Genomic DNA, 20,515 nt, shown 5'->3' with positions numbered 1-20,515 from the left:
TACATTGCAAAAATGCATAACAAAGAGTTCCATAAAAAGTTAGTCAGTGAGTAAAGCAATACATATCTATAAGGAGAAATAGCCTCATCTGACCCATGAACCTAGAAAACGGCGATGATAATTCTTGGATCAAGCACACTAGCCCAAATAAATGTTCTGGCTTCTAACTTTAAACGGAAACTTTGTACTTCCAAATTGTTTATCAAGGTGAAAGAGGATATATATAACGAATGAGTTATGAGTTGCAGATGAGGTTTGCAAGTCAGGAATCCAGGTGGATCAAAAGATCACTATTTATTTAGCCTAGAAACCTAAAAGGACCATAATTCAAGAAGGACTCCTATCATTTTGGTTGCATAAAAAGCGAGTCCCAAGAATAACTATAGTTCTCCACACCATAAACCCAGATAAGGAGAAAAACAATAAATGTATAAGCATAAGATATTTTGTTGAGTCAAACAGTTCTTGATAGAAATTTAGAAAACTATAACAGCAACAACAGCAGCAGCAACAACAACAACAACAAAGCCTTATCCCACTAGGTGAGATCGGCTATATGGAACAAACAACGCCATTACGCCCTATCATGTATCATGTCTATCGTGAGATTGTTGAATTTAAAATGTAACTGTACCAAACATAAGAAAGGGATTCAAATTCATTCTATCCTATGAAGCATCAGTAAACACATGGAGAGACTTGCTTAAAACATTTGCAGGAAACAAACACAGTCCAGACCGTGTTCAGGCATCTACAAAGATTATTTTTTCATATTTTGGTTAAGAAAGGTTTAGTCATGTGACAATGACTGTCTTAGGGTAATAGGGTGTGTCTAGCATGTCCGGAGATATATATTCCATCATGTTTCACGAGTGTCATCAAGTGTGAGTGACTGACACATGGAAATGGCAACTTAATGGATTGTCGGAGCATCTTAGATTATATCCCATCATGCACTCCAAACACCTTCCAAGGTATTTTCTATACACATGCTCACATTTGCATCTGAATAGTGAAACCTACCAGTACAACTGGACCTAAATGAACCTAATCTTGAGTGACTCTACCCTGCATGACTGAATCATAACCCCCCCCCCCCAAACCCCCAAAAAAAACACACACGAAAATCATGGATATATAATTTCATCTCAGCTGTGAGCTCCTCACACCATACTATAACAAGTCTTCAGTGGTTGCCATGATGATATTGATATACACCAATGTTGCAAGGTAGATACAAAATGCATTCAAAACAGAGCTAGACAACATAGATGTAGTTGTGATAAAAATCAAGGATCTACGTAAGGTATAAATAAGTACCTGAAGTTTAATGATGGTTAGGTGAACATACTCGGTGCTCTCCTCACTTGCATGAGAAATATTCCACACAAGTGCCTATAAGATGTAAAATGTTAGTAACTGCATGGAGTCCACAAGTACAACAACAATAAAGGAAATAAATATTACCTGCTTTGAATCCCTCAGTCTTCTTTGAAAATCACTCAAATCACCCTCTTGGAGTGCCCTTAAACAACTGAATAAAAGAATAATTAGATGAGCTTTTCAAGAATTAGAACAACACCTTCTGGATTAAAATAAACATAGGCATAAATCTTAACCATATTACCTGTGCAAATTTTCATTAAAATGGTCATGTTTGATATCATCAGTTGAAGGAGGAAAGGATCCAACACAAGGTAAAGAGAAATCCCAGTTCCCAGCACGCCAGGCGGATTCATACTGCAATTCAGCAAACTCTAAATCATGCTGAAGCTGGTCTTTGCTTGATGTCAACCCTTGGCAATACAAGTCAAGTACATGTGTACAGCCTATCTGCTGCAATGATTTAATTAACCCTTTATAAGGTCTGCTCTTCTGCATCTCATATGCGTCCGAGGCAAATGGCAACGGATTTGCTGCTCCAGTTTGTTCCAGTGACAATCTCATAGAATTGTCATTCTTCCGCCCTGACACACCTGATCGCACTTGCAAGTCATAATACTCAAGAGCCTTTCCCCAGTTTCCCTCATGCTCAAACATGATTATTTGAGAAGTCAACTATTATTTACATCAGCCCATGTAGAACACGAGAGAGAAATCAGGGTCACACAACCAAAATATATTAACAGTGAAAAATTAAAAAATGGTCTAAATCCACTTCCAAATAAGATACCTAAATGAATGATTTTATTTGCCAGTTGTTCAACAACCATGTGATGACTGGATGACAATAATCAGGGAATGAAGGTGTTAAAAATTGCAACAATCTCAGCTCCGTATGGATTTTGTTGTTCAAATGCTTTGTATAGTGCAAATAATATCTATAGGTGTAGTGTTGAATTACGATTCTACTGTAGTTGTACACTAATTGTTCTTATTCTCAATGTCATTTTGTCCCCAAGAAAACCTTTAAAAGGTATTGACTAATAGTCTTAGAGACCAAGTGGTCAGAAGATCGATTTGATCCATGAAACCTCCATTCTTATGACTCAATCATAATTTAAGAACCCAGATCAAGAGGGCCTGAGTTTCCGTTACCATTCATGCCCGGTTTTTGTAGTTATATCTATTAGACATACAATTCGGTATTTACTTTACAGCTGTAGCTAGTGCAAAGAAGTTGTAGAGAAAAAAAAAACAAAGACATTAGTATAAAAGAAGATTTATTTAGTCAGGCAATTTAATCAGAAGATCCATGTTAATATCAAATAACCATTTCTAGGTCTTCTTGTTACTTAACAATATATTATTCACCAAGCTAAGAGATGCAACTACAAAATCAAAAGATGATGCTGGCTTACCTTGTGAGACTGAAGAATTCCATATAAGCTATCTGGTTCATTAATTCTTGTGACGGCGGAGACAAGTATCTCAATATGATCTGGCAACTAATGTGCACAAAGCAATCAGCGAGAAACATGAAAAATAGTTGCAAGCATGATTATTGTGTGTGTGCACTCCATTCATCAAAATGTTCAGTACAACTTACCATTTCATTATGAGAGAAATCTGGGCCTCCAACTGTCATACCTTTAAAGTGCTCTTCACACCAATGCTCCACATACATGACTGAAGTAAAATATGATCCACAAGTCTAAAAAGGAAACAAACACAACCAAATTCACAGAAAGAAGATAAAACAAGAGAAAAAGAAGAGATTAATGGACTCTAAGTGGAAAATGGAAATAGTTAAAGAAAAAGAAATGAAGTACAGAAAATTTTCCACTTACAATTGCCGACTTGGCAATAAGTAGATAATCAATAGACAGCCAAAACACCTAGGAAGATAAAACAAAATAATAAATCATGTCAACTTCAACCAGAAAAACTATGCACTGTTTTAAAAAGATCAAAATAACAAAGAGGATGATACTTTCTCCCATGAGGATACGGATTTTGCTAGTGCACTTGAACCAGCACCAGATTCTCTTGCCTTCGCTGGGGTAGACCGGGTTTTTGAGGTGTAACTTGAAGGTTTAGAATTCTGCACAAAATCCATGGTTATCATAGTTGCCCATCCTGCTCCCACTATTTTTGCCAAAAAATAAAGCAAGTAATTGAAAACAATGACATATTCAGTATTCTTAACTTGGTTTATGATCCTTAAGGTCCGTTGGAATATCTACAAATTATCTTTTGAATAGAATAACAACAACAACAAAGCCTTGTCGCACAGTGCAACAATATCATGCATGAAAAACTCTGACTATGAACTACAAAAGAAACTGGAAACAAAATGATAATTCAAATGGATTATAACAAAGTAGTTCCAATTTATGATCTAATCAGACTTCTATCCTCTAATATTTTATATTTACCTTGGATGTTTCACGCCTCGATGGCAAAGAAGATCTTTCTTGGACATGACATATACGAAGTTCATTAAGGCAATTCAACACCACTTGAATAGATTTGACCAACTTATTCGACTCAGTAAATATATGGTCCTTCAACTGCAAACTCAACAATTAAATATCAATATATTTCTAGAAAGCATAAGCTATTTGTTCTTTAAGTTGAAAATACACATATTTTAGCAACATAGATAGCAGTATAATAATGCAGTGAGTTGATTAAATAAAACCTACACCCAGACCATACCAATATAAAATAACACGAATGACTCAATCAACTGTTGTTAAAAAAAAGAAAAAGGATATCCAAAATTTCCAGTTTCCAGCTCTAGAATACAACCTGGAGGGAGATTAGCTTATGAAGATCAATCTCCAGATCCTTCCTTGCAGCAATATTGACAAAAATACTTGGCAAAAGAAGCTCAGCAACCTCAGCTTTGGAAAGAACAATATCTTGACACAATCTGGAAGTACAACATGCTAGGAAATTAGTGTGTGAAAAAAGGAATACAGAAAGTAAAATTATTCCTTGTTGCTAACAAATAATGGCCTTTTCATTCACAACATTTAAGTAGCTCAGTAAGACCACACCAGCATACCTTAGTATGACGTCATTGCAGTAGATGATAAGTGAATATACCAATGGACAAATCCACATCTCAAAAGATTTACCACGTGTTTCCCATATTGTAGACTTTTCCAAGGAAGCTGCTTCAACTGATAAAATGAAAAGGAAACACGGTATACTAAACATGGAATGGGGAGAAATGAGAAACCTATTATTGAGTGGGAATTAGTAATTGGACTTCACTTACATAACCTATATTGGTTCAGGTTATACTGGTTCATATAGTATACTAAATGTTTATTAAAATATCAAAGATCTAGGAAGGAAAGGATAAGAGAAAGTGGAGACTATTATACCATGAATATTGATGTGTTATGCCATGATGCAAATTAAAAAGGCACTAACCAGAATAAAAGAACTAGCCTCTATTTATTTACAGTAACACTAAACTCTTAATCCCCATTAAAAACGGTAACAAATTACTGAAATAAAGGAAACAATGTCCCGACACAAAAAAAAGACAATAACAAAAACATGAGAAATTATGTAGATAATACATGACAAAATCTTACAAAAGTTTAGGCATGTCACAACTACTTAAAAAAGGTAGACTTTATAAAGCTAACCAAAGTTGCATGAACTGAGCAAAGAGCCTTTGCAAGAAAGATTGTTGACCAAGTATCTATCGACAGGTGAGGACAGAAATAATTAGCTATTTCTCTACAACTGCCAAAGTAGCATTTGAAAGCCTCAAAAAGAAGGGGGAAAAACAACCCAATTGTCGTGTTGACAGGATAAAAAGTTGCTGTTGATCAATAACTGACATTTACAACTACATTTATGTAAGAGATGCACAAAACTCAAGATACCTTTTGACTTCCTTTCCAGGTCCATAAGGAAGTTTTCCACAAATTCAATATTAACACCTTTGGAGTGCACCTGCATTAGTACACAATGGACGAGGACATGTTACAAACTGCATCATAAGTAATAACAAGATGTTGCAGACTCGGTAATCTAGACAGTTATATCTAACTGTGTTCTATGGATATAAGTTTCGAAAAAACTGCCCACTGTTGAAAATAATAAAACGTGTTAAATTTGTAAGACATCTTAGAGACCCAAACCCAAGAGCAAGCTAGTAAGCCCAAACAAAGTGTAAGCAAGGAAGAAGGGAGTGGGGTGGGTTAGGGCCCAAATTGTCAGTGGAGACAAATTATGAGGAGCTTATGCTGAGTCGGCAGAGGGTGGGCAACGTGAGGCATAGAGATTGGAGAGTTTGTTAGCAGAGCTTATAATCATGTAAATAGGTACATTAAAAAATAATAACAATTACAATCTACAATGACTAAAACGATCCAGCAATCTAGAAAAGAAATAACAGAATAAAAGCTGTTGACTAAATCAAATCAAAATCAGATTCCTAATTCCTTTTATGAATCTTATGTAAATAGAATTAATTATAAATCTTTTCCTTTTTGGGTTTAGCTTAATTTTAGGGATTTTATGATTAGAAATCTTTCCTTTATTTTAGGCTAGTATTTTTTCCTTCTTTCCTATTTTCTAGTTATTTCTATTTCTGTAATTCCTCTATAAAGAGGCTGATTCCCTGTACATTTTATAATATAATACATTCAAACACTTCAATTTGGTATCAGAGCGTATTTTGAGACCAGGTTTGCTGCCTTTAAGGTGTGCTGGTTTTCCATGAATCTTCCAGCAGGTTTCTCGGGTGTGACGAGGTTTATTGCAGTGGTCACACCAAAGATTGGAGGGGTGCTTCTGATTTGATGAACTTTTAAGTGCAGCAGGTGCCACTAAAAGTGCATTAGACTCCAAAGAGGTCTGTTCAGTCTTGCCTTTTCCCATCATCACAGCTCTACGAGTTTCCTCTCTTCTAACTTCAGCAAATACTTCTCCAATTGAGGGTAGGATTGCTCTTCCAATAATTCTGCCACGAACTTCATCTAGCTCCACGTTGAGGCCTGCAAGAAACTGGAATATCCTCCCTTCTTCCACTGTTTGTTGGTGGTGTTTGGCATCAGCGGCTGAATTCCACTTGTAGTTATTAAAGTGGTCAAGATCCTGCCACACCCGCTTCAATGTGTGAAAATATTTGGTGACATTGTCACCCCCTTGTTGAATTTCTCTAGCTTTTAGAGTAAGTTCATAAATCTGGGATTTATTCCCAAGATCAGAGTACATCTCCTTGACACTATCCCACAATTCTTTGGCTGTGGTATAGTACATGTAGTTACTGCTGATATCCTCCTCCATTGAGTTCACCAGCCATGTCATCACCATGGAATTTTCGGTATCCCACACATGATATTGTGAGTCAGTGATGTTAGGCTGGCTTCGCTCACCGGTGAGATATCCAATCTTCCCTCTTCCACGGATATACATCTGAACTGATTGAGACCACCTAAGGTAGTTTGACCCATTGAGTCGAAATGTGGTGATCTGAACTGAATGGGAGTCACCACTAACTAGTATCCGTTGCTCAGATTTTAAATCTGATGGAGTAGGAGTGGTGTTCTCCTTCTGTTCAGGATTAATGACTGAGGAACTGTCAGCCATAGCTATAAATCAGAGGCACAGTGCAGAGATCCTGTGTATTAAGAAGTGATAATGGTAGAAACACAATTTGACACACAAATTTCAATATTAAGAAGTGATAATGGCACTGAATACTTTAATAAAAATCTTGGTGAATTTCTTCAAAAGAAAGGTATTCAACATCAATCTACATGCCCCAATACACCCCAACAAAATGGCATTGCTGAAAGGAAGAATAAACACCTTCTTGAAGTAGCACGTGCCATTATGTTTGAGGGTAATGTTCCAAAGTATTTATGGGGAGATGCTGTTCTAACAGCAGCCTATCTCATAAATCGAATGCCCACACGTGTGTTAAATTACTGCACACCGTTGGATACTTTCAAAAAGAATTTTTCAGCATGTAGATTGCATTCTGACTTACCTTTAAAAGTATTTGGTTGCACTGTGTTTTTACATACACCTTCATATCGAAGTAAACTTGATCCAAGGGCAGAAAAATGCATTTTTATTGGCTATTCCCCAAGTCAAAAGGGTTATAAATGTTTCAATCCACACACCAGAAAATTTCATGTAAGTATGGATGTTACTTTTTTGGAACATGAAACCTTTTTTCAAAAAAATTCTCTTCAAGGGGAGAGTCTAAGGGAAGAAAATTTTTTGCATGAACCTTTACCTACTCCTATCTTACATATTGAGGATACAACTTTCACTAATCAAGTAAATTCTGAAACAATTGCAAAACAAGATGTGAAAACCAATTCTGAAATTGTGCCAGAATTAGTTGGAATCCAAACAGGAAAAGAAATACCACAAGAAAAGGAGCTTCGGTGTTATGTTCGGAAATATCCCAAGAAGACTAGAGACCAGCCCATCATCTCTGTACCAACCCAATCTGAAAACCCGGAAGACGGCTCAACTGTAGTACTTCAGGAACTTCCAGGTAAATCTGAAATTGTCACTTCTAATAATAATTTGCCAATAGCCCTTAGGAAAGAAACCAGAACCTGCACCAAAAAGGTACTTAAAACCAGCACCAACCATCCTATTTCCAATTATGTCTCTTACCAAAATCTCTCTCAAAAACATCGAGCTTTTACTTCTAAAATTACAAATCTGTTTGAGCCTAGGAACATAGAGGAAGCACTAGATGATCCCAACTGGAAATTAGCAGTGATGGAAGAGTGGCATGCACTCAAGAAAAATGAAACTTGGGAGATTGTAGATCTGCCACAGAATACAAAATTGGTTGGCTGCAGGTGGGTTTTTACCATCAAATGCAATGCTGATGGAAGCATAGAGAGGTATAAGGCTAGGTTAGTAGCTAGGGGATATACACAAACCTATGGAGTAGACTATCGAGAGACTTTTGCTCCAGTTGCCAAACTCAGTTCTGTGCGGATTCTCTTATCTCTTGCTGCGAATTACAATTGGCCTTTACACCAATTGGATATAAAGAATGCTTTCCTGAATGGGGAACTAGAGGAAGAGGTGTTCATGAAACTTCCACCTGGATTTGAAGCTGAACTAGGGAGGAATAAAGTGTGCAAACTAAAGAAATCTCTCTATGGATTGAAACAATCCCCAAGAGCTTGGTTTGAACGACTTGGAATGGTGGTGAAGGGACTTGGTTATACTCAAAGCCAAGCTGACCATACACTTTTCTATAAGCATTCAGCAGCTAATAAATCTGCCATCTTAATTGTATATGTGGATGACATTATTCTGACAGGTGATGACTTTTTGGAGCTAAAAGACTTGAAGGAGAAGCTTGCCAAAGCATTTGAAATCAAAGAACTTGGCTCATTAAAATACTTCCTTGGAATTGAATTTGCAAGGTCTAAGGAAGGCATTTTTATGAACCAACGAAAGTACATCCTAGATCTTTTAAAAGAGACGGGATTACTTGGTTGTAAAGCTGCTGAAACACCTATAGAGCCTAACTTAAAATTGAAGCCAGCTGAACCAGAAAATGTAATGGACAAAGGGAGATATCAGCGGTTGGTAGGGAGGCTAATCTATTTATCCCATACACGTCCGGATATAGCCTTTGCTGTGAGCATGGTAAGCCAGTTTATGCATTCACCTGGTCAAGAACACATGGATGCTGTCTTTAGAATCCTAAGGTACTTGAAAGGGTCGCCTGGGAAAGGGTTACTCTATAAAAAGCATGGACATCTTCAAGTAGAAGCTTATACAGATGCAGATTGGGCTGGGAATGTCATGGATAGAAGGTCAACATCTGGGTATTGTACTTTTGTTGGCGGAAACCTGGTTAGTTGGAGGAGTAAAAAACAGAGTGTTGTGGCACGAAGTAGTGCAGAAGCTGAGTTTAGAGCAGTGGCTCATGGAATATGTGAAGCAATATGGGTAGAGAAAATCCTACGAGAACTAAAAGTTTCCATTTCTCCACCAATGCGGTTGTATTGTGACAACAAATCTGCAATTTCCATTTCTCATAATCCAGTGTTGCATGATAGAACTAAACATGTTGAAGTTGACAAGCATTTTATCAGGGAAAAGATTGAGAGAGGACAGATTTGCATCTCATATGTTCCAACCACGGAACAATTAGCAGATATTCTAACTAAAGGATTACCCAAGAAGACTTTTGATAGCATAATAAGCAAGCTGTCAATGAATGATATCTTCAAGCCAGCTTGAGGGGGAGTGTTGACTAAATCAAATCAAAATCAGATTCCTAATTCCTTTTATGAATCTTATGTAAATAGAATTAATTATAAATCTTTTCCTTTTTGGGTTTAGCTTAATTTTAGGGATTTTATGATTAGAAATCTTTCCTTTATTTTAGGCTAGTATTTTTTCCTTCTTTCCTATTTTCTAGTTATTTCTATTTCTGTAATTCCTCTATAAAGAGGCTGATTCCCTGTACATTTTATAATATAATACATTCAAACACTTCAATTAAAGCATTACCTCAATCAATGTTCTTTGATACGAATCAAATAACTGTAAAGCACTTTGGCCTCTTTCAGTTGAAAGTATTCCCTACAGATAAATCCAAACAGTTAATATATACAAAGAATGGAATGCAATGTTTGTAATTAACTAATTGAAAAATGATGCAACTCCACACCAAATGACCATATTATACTTTGTAAATTATAATACATTTTAGAATGCTAAACATCAACGAACTAACTTTCATGCGAACAATACAACAGAAGAACTCCACAGACGGCTTGCCAAATTGAAAGGAAGACTTGACAATTAAGGACAGGAGTAACATTAGTTCCAATTGCAAGTTAGAAGCACTTACACGAAGGGTTTGTGAAGCCATGTCAACAATTTTCACAGAATCATCCATCAGATACTTCTTTAGAAATTTCAGAACCACCACCAAAAGTTCTTTGGACACGGATGTGTCTATGCTTGAACTCATATCCACAGCACAGCTGATATCAATAGATTTACCAACTCGAACATGACTAGTCTCGCCAGGAAGATGGAAAACAACAGAGTATGGGTCCCCTGCACCAACCTGCAGCAGTGCATCCTCAATGAAGAATCCATACATGAGGAAATGCCAACTTGATATGTGATAACACAACTAAAAGCAGTGACAAACCAAGACCAGACTTCAAAAGGGGCAAAGGTTAGCATGAGAATTTAATTACAATAATATGTTTGAGTAATTACAGTTTAGAAAATTCAGAATATACTAATTATTTTTAACATTTTATTTCCAAGTATTCCTCCTCATACAGTAATTTTTTGGCAGAATATACTGAAATATTACTAGAAAAATGGGGATACATGAGAGGATAAAGTATAAAATTCATTTCTGTGCCATCAATTAATAGTTTAAGGTTTTGGAACAGTTGATTCAAAATTTAATATCTGAGCTACCATGAGATCTAAGAGTTTAATTCCCAATATTCTTATTCCTCTAATTAAAAGATGAATTTCAGTATAAGATTAGTAAACACATCCTTTTTCCATGCTTTCATGCCTGAGTACCTCTTGCATAAAGGGGGTGTCAAGGAGAAAGATAATATTCACAAGTCTTAATATCTAAAGCTGTAAATAGCATTAGTACATCATAAAAACAAAATTAGTAAGCAGTGGCATATTGAACGAGAAATAATGATGACATGATAAACTGAAGGGTGTTATAGGTAAAGGAAAATGGAAAGAGAAGAACATGCAACTCCAAGCACATGTCCAGATAATATTTTAAGAGTTATAAGACTAAATTTAATAAGAATGATACCCTAGAAACGAAATCAGACACCAATTCTCTAACGCCATTTGCATCATTTGAGCCACAAATGTTAACAAGTGTCCAGACTGCATGCACTATTTCGTGATCACCATGCCAGTATGTTTCTTCAGAATAATTTTCTCTCCCTCCTCTCAGAACGGTTTCTCTTATCAATAGCTTCTTGTGCAATGCCTGGAGACTGCAAGAAGAAACAGGGTTCATGAAGCAAGCACCTCCAGAAAATTTGAGGAAGTAATTAGAAAATAAATTGCAGAATACAATACCGTTTAAGAGAGATTTCTTTTTCTAATTATTTTATTTACTTATATTCAATATATAACCATTCATTACCCCAAAAGTGGTTTCATGACAACTTATCCACCATTATCGAAAAAGGAAATCACCTTGACAAAAGTATCCTCGGAGGAAGGTAGCAAGATCTCTTTACAAACTGAAAATGAACAATGCATTAGATAACACTCTACAGAAACTAATCACATTGAAATTTGATGCTTTACAATACAAAGATGCAAGGGAGAACATTATCTATGTACCTTCAATAAATGGTCGCGTATAGAGTAATTGTGGCATAATTTTTCATGGAACATCCTTATATCATGAAAGACTTTTAATTCTGGAAATGGCTCCAACTCCTGCAAGAAATTTAACATCGTGCATTCACAAAATCACTATAGCATATCCTTAAGAGAACAAAATAGCTGACTGCAAATACTCACTTTGACATAATCATGCATAGATGGATCTGAATCCACTGTTAACAGACGGAGCAGAGATAGCACTTGTGATGTGTTGCTATCAGACAATTCTTTTCTGTTAGGAGTGCAACATGCCACCAACTTTGAAACAAGAAACTGAAAATAACACAAACAACTAATCACCTATTTAACCAATAAAAAATAAAGGCTAAAACATTAGAGAGAGAGAGAGAGAGAGAGAGAGAGAGAGAGAGGGGGGGGGAGCAGAGGGGGGGTGTTGGAATATATACCTGGAGCTGTTCACCAAGCATATTGGTGATATCAGAAGATGGATTATCTTTAAACCGCAGCAACAATGCAGAAAGTATCCGACAACATTGATCTTGTAAAGCATGACATCCAATCAACGGCCCGATCAAATTAAAAAGATAACTGCATCATATCAAAATTTAGGCAAAGCAAATGGCAATAATACACATATAAACTTCTAAATCTATTAGCAGTTGAGAATGACAAGAGCAAAATAAGCAGCTAATTCGAGACAATAAATACTTACTAAATAAATAAGCCATAGTTAAAAATAAAATAAGCAAAAATAGTCTGTAAATTATAACAATTTCATAACAAATGTTCATTTGCTGACGGAAAATTGCATGCATGAAATCTACAATCTCATTAGGAAACCTCGTATATTAAAAAATACAACAACAAAACCGTATCCAACTAGGTAGGATCAACTACATGGATCGAATAACGTAATTACGCCTTATTATGTATCATGTAAAACCGTTCACACAGAGATCTTGCTCTACCTCTAGCAACTAGCATATTTTCCGTTTGATCTACCCTTCTCACTAGATTCTCTACCGACCTTCTCCACACATGTCCAAACCACCGTCCACAAAATTCCACCATCTTTTCACATTAGGTACTACTTCAACCCTTTTTATTTCATATCTTCATTTCTTATTTTATCCATATGCGTATAACCACTAATCCATTGAAGCATCCTCATTTCAGCTACACTAAACTTTTGTTCATGCACCCCCCCCCCCCCGGGCGGCTGTCAACACTCCGTTCAACACAACATAGCTGGTCTAATGATAGCACGATAAGATTTATACTTACATAATAGGCATATAGGTCAAAATTTAAGGATCTATGTGGATATTGTACGTTCAAATGTACACAACCAAAATCTCAGATGCTTTAGCATCTATTTGGTGTAAACGTCAAAATCTTTATAGAGAACTTTTCCCTCTGACATGTTGAGAGATTGGAGAGATTTGTAATTTTCTTTTTTTGCTTTCGTATAGAGGAACCCTATCCACCATCCCCCCAAAAAATATCCTTGGGCATTTTCTTTTCCTCATCTTAATGAAATTCTTATTCAATCCCCAAAAGATGTTCACAATAAAAATTTTAACAATAATTTTGCACAAATTTAAGAAAATAGGACTAAAGTGCAGGAGCGTTGAAGGAAGTTTTCTAGAAAATTCCCTACATTAAAAAAAAAATTAATAAATTAAGCTTACTTGGAAGTACTTAGAACAGAAATTCTCTCGCCAAGGATACCAATGAGCACCTCAATTCCAGCCAACCGATGACACTTATGCCTGTAATGAGATGCTGCTGCAATTTTATAATGAATTTCAACCAGAAACTGCCAATTAAAAAAAAATGATCAAAACACCAAGCAAATAACGAAATAGAATGATGACTAGGTAAAGGATATCTAAATGTAGTCAACTTTTATGCCACCAAAAAGTTACCATGAAAACTCTATCAGGGCGAAAAATATTGATCTTGTCAACAACAGCAGAATTGGTATGCTTATCATCCCTACATATCAATATAATTAGATATTACATTTGAAGATATAAACTCCAACTTCAAACAAGAAAAAACATTGAGGCAGAAGAAAACCCACATGTTCAGAAATCCATCAACAACTGTTCGAATTGCAAACGACACTGTTTCCCTTGAAAAGAAAGGGACTACAGGGTCGGATGAACAAGAGGACAAGGATAAAATACAGCTCACAATAGAAACCTGAGTTTAACAAGCAGGATGAAGTATTAACCTACAAGAATCTGCTTAAGCAAGTTCTATCGATATTGATAAACAAAGTGTTACTATTAGATATAAATGTGAATGGATAGTATTTAAGTCCAACTGTAAATTAAAACCAGTAAGGGTATTTGTAAACTACAAAGTTAAACTGATATCAACAACTAACATCTTGCAAGTTTACAAAAGGTCCTCGCTGATGTGAAAAATAGAAATCAAAAGCAGATCATTAGGTGTCCACTAGCTTCACAGAAAATAACTTAATGGAAAAAGCTTCAAATGAAAAATTCCTGTAACACAGCATTTTTAGGGGATCAAGTAATAAAGTATGACGACACAACAATTTCTGAAAAGCAATTTTAGCTACAGGTATGTTCCGACAGATTATTTTGATGTAAAAACATTATTTTACAAACTTATGCATTTTCTGTTGTTTTTAATCAGGAAGAAAAGCTAGCCACCACACATCTGAATATCTGATCAAGAAAATATTTTCCTTTGAATGGTGTACCATACGGAGGAGAATAGTCTACAGAAATATTACTTTCTTCTAAAAAACAAACCCTAAAGTGGAGAGTAACGGACCATATGTCTCTTTATGAGTTTGTCCCGTTCAGTCTCAGAAATATGAGCAAAATGAAGAAGGGAACTTTGAAGCACAACTGTTCCCTTCTCTGACCCAGGTTGCTTACTGCTGCGCAGAGCCATACAGATTGAAAATACTGAAGCAAAGTGGTCTTTTACTAGAACTGACAATGGTTGACATGTAACCTGCAAAAAGAAATTTTGATAGAGAACAATATAAGGTTAAGGGTAATACACAATGTTGTACACTGTGATACACAATGAAAGAGAATAACTTTTTCGTCATTCCATAATGGTAATATTAAAAGCTTAAGGGTCCTTTATTGTGAAAACCTATTACTCTATTTTATTAGAAACTGAAAATCATAAGCTTCTATATAAGTATAAATATAGCATCAATGTGAAGTGATCATACCTTGGCCACCCAGTTGAGGTCAGAATTGCTCTCATGAAGAAGCAAGACAGGAATAAGCCACTGACAACAATACTTAAGGAAATGACCAGGTTCTGCATCTGGTACAAATAGATGCCTTGTCTGTAGAACAGTCATGTTATCAGTTTATTCATGGGAAAGGGCAAAGATTGTCAGAATACACAGAGTTTGTCACTGTCCAAATAAAGAAGTTGATTATATAAAAGGTTATATATTTCAATTCTGGCATATCAAAAAGCTTATCTAACAAAAATGAATATGATAAATAATATAAAATAAAAAGTTGAGCAAGAATCATACTTGGCAAGTAATAAGTAAAAACAATTACACAGCACAACAAAAACAATATGAAATTCAGTGAAACAGTAAGTAAGCAGAATTTTATAGTCCACCATTGAATTTTTGAAACTCCAGAGGTTCCCATGGTATGATCACATGCTACACCAAGGTTTGCATCTAATGAGGTTATGAGTCCAGAGGAGCATGTTATACCTTAATTTGTTGAACATATGAAGCTAATTGAGCTTCTAGATTGATTGGCTGAAGTGAAAGACTGAAGTATGTTGGTAACAGTCCCCAACTTCAGAAAATTGTTCTCCATCTTTTTTCCAATCAACTTACCAACAATATTTTCATGACTACTCAATGCATCAAATAGAAATCTAGAATTAACAATCCATGGATTTTTCCGCCTTGAATTATCAAAAAAATTTAACAATGTCGCTATATATCGAGTAGCATAAAAAAAATCCTTATGAATAACAGCCTTTCTTGCTTTGTGCTTACCAAGTAATAGAAAATTCATGCGGATTAAAGTAAACAGGGAGATAAAAATACCTCGACAAGCGCAACTATGCTTACACCACAGGCAACCCAGCAAAAGAGGATTGATCCCAGAAGCTCCTCCAAGTACTGCATAAAAGATATTCGAAGTCAAAGAAACCATTGAGCATTCATGACCTTTCTTAATCCTAAATGCATAACGATACAATTTTTGATAGAACAACTCTTGGTGCAATTCTTGGCTCCCTTCCTCTTCTGTAAACCAATGAAGCCAGTTCAACGAGAAGTCAAGAACCAACCAAAGTTGCTAGAACATATTCAACAGTCACCAGGCATTCAATGGATATGAACGTCAATTCCCTTTACAGAGAAAATGAGAAGAAATATACCAGAAGATATGAGTACAAGTTAAACTTATTGAAAAGAACACCAGTTACCTTCATTCTACTTGCGTATTGGAGCTCTCTCGAAAGATTGTCAAGTACAGCACAGACCAATTCCCTAAACACAACTGCTGATAATTACCAAACAAAAGTAATGATTTTAAAATCAGAAGAAAAGTTAATTTTACCTATGATATGGATCAATGGCAGAAACCACACATATCACGAACACAGCCTGCACGTGCCACCAAGAACCACCAAATAACCAAAGGACTCTTTATAATGCAAATGAACATACTCACATGACATAATGAATCATAACAGTATCCTTCTCAATAAAGTGTATTGAGCAGAATCAGAAATGGAGGAGGGGAGCATTGCTAAACAAAAAGGAAGTCCCAAACATTATCCATCATACTCGCACCAAAATATCTATATACAAGATTCAGCACCATGTAAGGGGGCTCCTAAAAGGTAAAAAGAAAAGGAAGAAAAGCACAGGAAACAAGTGTATACCTCCAATTCAATCTTGTCGCTATGTAAAGCAATATGCATCAGAGTAATCAAAACAGTTTCCATTAAAGGTTGAGGTTGGGGACCAGCAGCTAGCACCTCATTGGCAGTGACAACTTTTGCTTTAGAGTAAACTATGAAATGAACTCCAAAATTTAAACTGAAAACAAACACGTGATGATAATAAATACAAATATCCTTGTACAAAGATTTTGTAGCAGAAAGAATGGGGAAATAAGATGAAGGTCCAATAAAATGGAAAATGTAAAAGCTTGGCCTTGCTAATATTTTTAACATTAAATTAATCCTTCTCAATAATAAATGCAACCATGTTAATCCCTTGATTGTGCATAATCACAATCAATAAATCAATCCCAATAAGGAAAGCATACTCACAATCACCCAATCAGACAAACAAGGACAAATTTGATGACATTGTACAAAAGATGCTGCAAATAAGTGCTAAAAGTCTACAACAGAGTAGTAACAAACAACTACCACAGTTTCAAGAAATCAATAAGTATGATAATGTAACCCAAGAACCAAGGACTAGCAATAAAACAATCAACACAGAAAAGAATTCAAAAGGAAAGGGAAAATGGGAGGAGCGGGAGACATGTTCATTTAAAGTGAAACCCACCAAATGTCTTGGAAAAGCTCTTCATGACCATCCCAGGTTTGAAAAAGAACACAAATTCTCCTTGACAGGACTAACCGAACTCGAAAATCCGTATCTTTGAGCATCAAAAGCAACGGATCTATCATAGTCTGCCAAAACAGGAAAATAAAATAAGGCATTGATAAGCCTTTGAACCAGAACAGTCATATAAGTCCATTTCAAAAACTATGACAACTACTCCCTCCAGTCCTAAATAATTGCCTATTTTCTTAATTTTACTTGGGCCAAAATTATTCTTAGATTAGGAAATTTACGTCAATATTACTTGACAGTTTCACTAAAAACCTTATTAATGAAGAAGAGAAATCAGAAGAGAGAATAAGTATAAAAAGGAGACTCCTTAAGGGCAACTTTGTACATCCACTTAAATTTATCGGAAGAGAGAAACAAGTATAAAAACCTTATTCAGGTCATTTTCTTAATCCATGAACTTAATTAAAATAGGAGTAAATGAGAGAAAGATATACTAAAATAGATGCAACAAACAAAATTTTGAAAAGTGCAACCAACTTCATAGTTAATAATAAAAGACAAGATATCAGCAACCAAGTAATCCAATCTGCCAGTGTAATATAAACCCCTTTATATAGAGGTCATATGGTACATTTACCACAAACTTTCCCTACACATCGACCAGCCCATTTCTTCAAGTCATATGAATTACCTGGGCGCAATTACCAGGATTTTTTTATTTGTTAGGTTATTTTCCTTATTATGCTTCTAAGACAAAAGCTGTCTCATGAAGGAGTTTTCACAAGATATGTGTCAAAAATCACCTGACCAATTTGAGGACTAAGCGAAATGAGATTGCAGATGCAATGAATCAACTTAACCCGGCCAAACCAATCAAGATTAACTTCTGAAAGTTTATGCACCAAATTTCCTAGCGACATAAAGCACTGCATTAACAAATCAATAGCTACTTAGTATAAGAATATCGGATCCTGATATATAAATCATCACAAAAAGGGATGTTTTAAAAAGAAATGTATGACTACTACACTATTGATAACCTAGCCCTGCCATAAGAATATAAAAGTCGGGAATCTCGCAAGGTATAATAAACTCAATAAGACACAGAAACACAAAACACATCTGCGTACTAGCTTGCAATGTAACGTCATTCCACAACTTCTACACAACATTTAAGAAAAGTACAAACTCAGATTTTCCATGAAATTGCATTGCATTACTTAGAGCGTGTGTGTGTGTGTGAGACAGAGAGAGAGAGATGAGGGATCCACTGACACCAAGTGTAAGGCTAAAATCTTACATTCAATATTCATCATTTGTTTTAGCAAGATCTAATGATTATAACAAAATAAACAAAGAATCAGCTTAATCTCTCATTTTAAAATCCATTTTTCAATTCTTCCCTGATTCATGTAGAAGTAGAAGAAAAAAAGATTCCTTATTTATGTCTTCCATCTCTGCTTTCCAGTAAGGCTAAAATCTTACATTCAATATTCATCATTTGTTTTAGCAAGATCTAATGATTATAACAAAATAAACAAAGAATCAGCTTAATCTAAAAATGTGTTGTGGTCGCTAGTGACTGTTGCGGTGCCTTAAAAAGTGTTGTTAAAAATTAAAATAACGCCTTTTAATTTAAAAATTAAAAGAAAAAAGGGTTACCAAAATATAAAAGAACGTGACTTTAATTTTAACAACACTTGTATAACTAACATAGCCTATATATATATGAATTTAATTTTAATGCATTGTCAGTGTAAAGTAGTTTTACACGTACATCCAATTACGTAATGTCACATCAACAAAAATAACTACCTTTCACATTGACCGTGTGAATGGTCATCTAAAAAAATGAATGTGATTGCCCGACTGTATAAAGCATTTTACACTGTCAGTGCATCAAAATATATATATATATATATATATATATATTATGCTCTTTTTCTCTAGCTCAAGTTTCCAACAATAGTCTACTTTGCCTCAACTATTATTTCCATTCTTGTACAAATAACATTTACCAAAGATCTGATGATATCATTCCAACCTCCATAAATATATGGCCACTCTTCTATATGTGGCAAAGTGCATCATTGTTGACCATGATTTATTTGAAAATTTGCTTTATGTTTCTTTCTTGTCCTTTCCTTTTTTTGTTTTGCAAATTAAGACAACAACAACAACAAAACCATATTCCACTGGGTGGGATCGGCTGCATGGATCAAATGATGCCATTATGCCCTATCATGTATCATGTCTATCATGTATCATGTCTACAGTGAGACTATTGACACGTAGATCTCCTTTAATCACCTCATGTATGGTCTTTTTAGATCTTCTTCTACCATTTTCCACCTGTTCACTTTCCATCTCATCCACTCTCCTAACTGGGTACTTTGCTAATCTTCTTCCCAAATGTCCAAACCACCTAAGACAAGATTCTACCATCTTTTCTACAATAGGCGCTACTCCTACTTTCTCTCTAATATCTTCATTCCTTATTTTGTAGATACACATGTGGCTGCTCATCCATCGAAGTATCCTTATCTCTGCTACACTTAACTTATATTCATGCTCATCCTTTGCCGCCCAACAATTTGTTCCATATAATATAGATGATCTAATAGCAGTGCGATGTTTTAGAGATACTTTTTTTGTCACATATAAAACCAGACGCACTCCGCCACTTTGACCAACCCGCTTGTATCCGATATTTTACTCCTTCCTCAATTTTTTCATTATCCTGTATGATACACCCAGCGTACTTAAAATACTTTACTTGCGATTAGGATGCTTTCTCCAATTTCACTTTTGTATTCTTGTTTCCCCCTCGCCTACCAAACTTACATTCCATATATACCGTCAACACTGCGGCTTATGCTCAAACCATACCTCTCTAAACAATAAGTCTACGATCTATAATTCTACAGTGCCTACAAAGACTTTTAGTTCTTCCTCCCTGATCCTTTTCAGTTCAATAGCTTGTGTAGTTGACTGCTTTAATGTTGTATTGAAAATACCCTTTAAAAAGTGAACAAGAACTAAGAGAGATACATGAGGGTAGAATTGAATAGTTAGTAGGAGAGGAATGAACTAAAAAGTAACCGGTGAAACTGAGAAAAATCAAGAAATAATTGAACAAGAATTTAAATGTTAGAGGAACCAAGAGGTTTTTGG

General features: G+C 35.4%; 1 protein-coding gene across 5 annotated transcripts in view; it reads right to left on the bottom strand.

The window, feature by feature from the left end:
• LOC112784601 (serine/threonine-protein kinase ATM) overlaps positions 1-20,515 on the bottom strand; it is a 47,784-nt gene that overhangs the window by 11,131 nt on the left and 16,138 nt on the right. For 4 of the 5 annotated variants that reach the window (XR_003816535.2, XR_011878295.1, XM_025827868.3 and 1 more), the window contains exons 24-52: positions 18,145-18,267; positions 17,330-17,457; positions 16,693-16,849; positions 16,365-16,411; positions 16,231-16,294; positions 15,848-15,922; positions 14,993-15,112; positions 14,578-14,763; positions 13,853-13,974; positions 13,695-13,764; positions 13,458-13,585; positions 12,213-12,354; positions 11,944-12,078; positions 11,761-11,859; positions 11,611-11,657; positions 11,216-11,405; positions 10,262-10,483; positions 9,919-9,990; positions 5,292-5,361; positions 4,454-4,571; positions 4,195-4,318; positions 3,819-3,953; positions 3,374-3,484; positions 3,231-3,278; positions 2,990-3,094; positions 2,802-2,888; positions 1,628-2,058; positions 1,468-1,534; positions 1,321-1,395 (exon numbers count right to left, since the gene is read on the bottom strand). Coding sequence is in view for 3 of the 5 variants with exons in the window: in XM_025827868.3 (XP_025683653.1) it covers positions 1,321-1,395; positions 1,468-1,534; positions 1,628-2,058; positions 2,802-2,888; positions 2,990-3,094; positions 3,231-3,278; positions 3,374-3,484; positions 3,819-3,953; positions 4,195-4,318; positions 4,454-4,571; positions 5,292-5,361; positions 9,919-9,990; positions 10,262-10,483; positions 11,216-11,405; positions 11,611-11,657; positions 11,761-11,859; positions 11,944-12,078; positions 12,213-12,354; positions 13,458-13,585; positions 13,695-13,764; positions 13,853-13,974; positions 14,578-14,763; positions 14,993-15,112; positions 15,848-15,922; positions 16,231-16,294; positions 16,365-16,411; positions 16,693-16,849; positions 17,330-17,457; positions 18,145-18,267 (3,498 nt within the window). In the remaining 2 variants the exon portion in view is untranslated. The remainder of the gene's footprint in view (positions 1-1,320; positions 1,396-1,467; positions 1,535-1,627; positions 2,059-2,801; positions 2,889-2,989; positions 3,095-3,230; positions 3,279-3,373; positions 3,485-3,818; positions 3,954-4,194; positions 4,319-4,453; positions 4,572-5,291; positions 5,362-9,918; positions 9,991-10,261; positions 10,484-11,215; positions 11,406-11,610; positions 11,658-11,760; positions 11,860-11,943; positions 12,079-12,212; positions 12,355-13,457; positions 13,586-13,694; positions 13,765-13,852; positions 13,975-14,577; positions 14,764-14,992; positions 15,113-15,847; positions 15,923-16,230; positions 16,295-16,364; positions 16,412-16,692; positions 16,850-17,329; positions 17,458-18,144; positions 18,268-20,515) is intronic. The other variant, XM_072229453.1, reaches the window with a different exon arrangement.

Source organism: Arachis hypogaea, chromosome 20 (assembly GCF_003086295.3).
Source record: "Arachis hypogaea cultivar Tifrunner chromosome 20, arahy.Tifrunner.gnm2.J5K5, whole genome shotgun sequence".
Classification (NCBI taxonomy): domain Eukaryota; kingdom Viridiplantae; phylum Streptophyta; class Magnoliopsida; order Fabales; family Fabaceae; genus Arachis; species Arachis hypogaea.
Note: the sequence above shows the minus strand (reverse complement) of the source record. Positions and strands in the feature narration are given on the sequence as shown.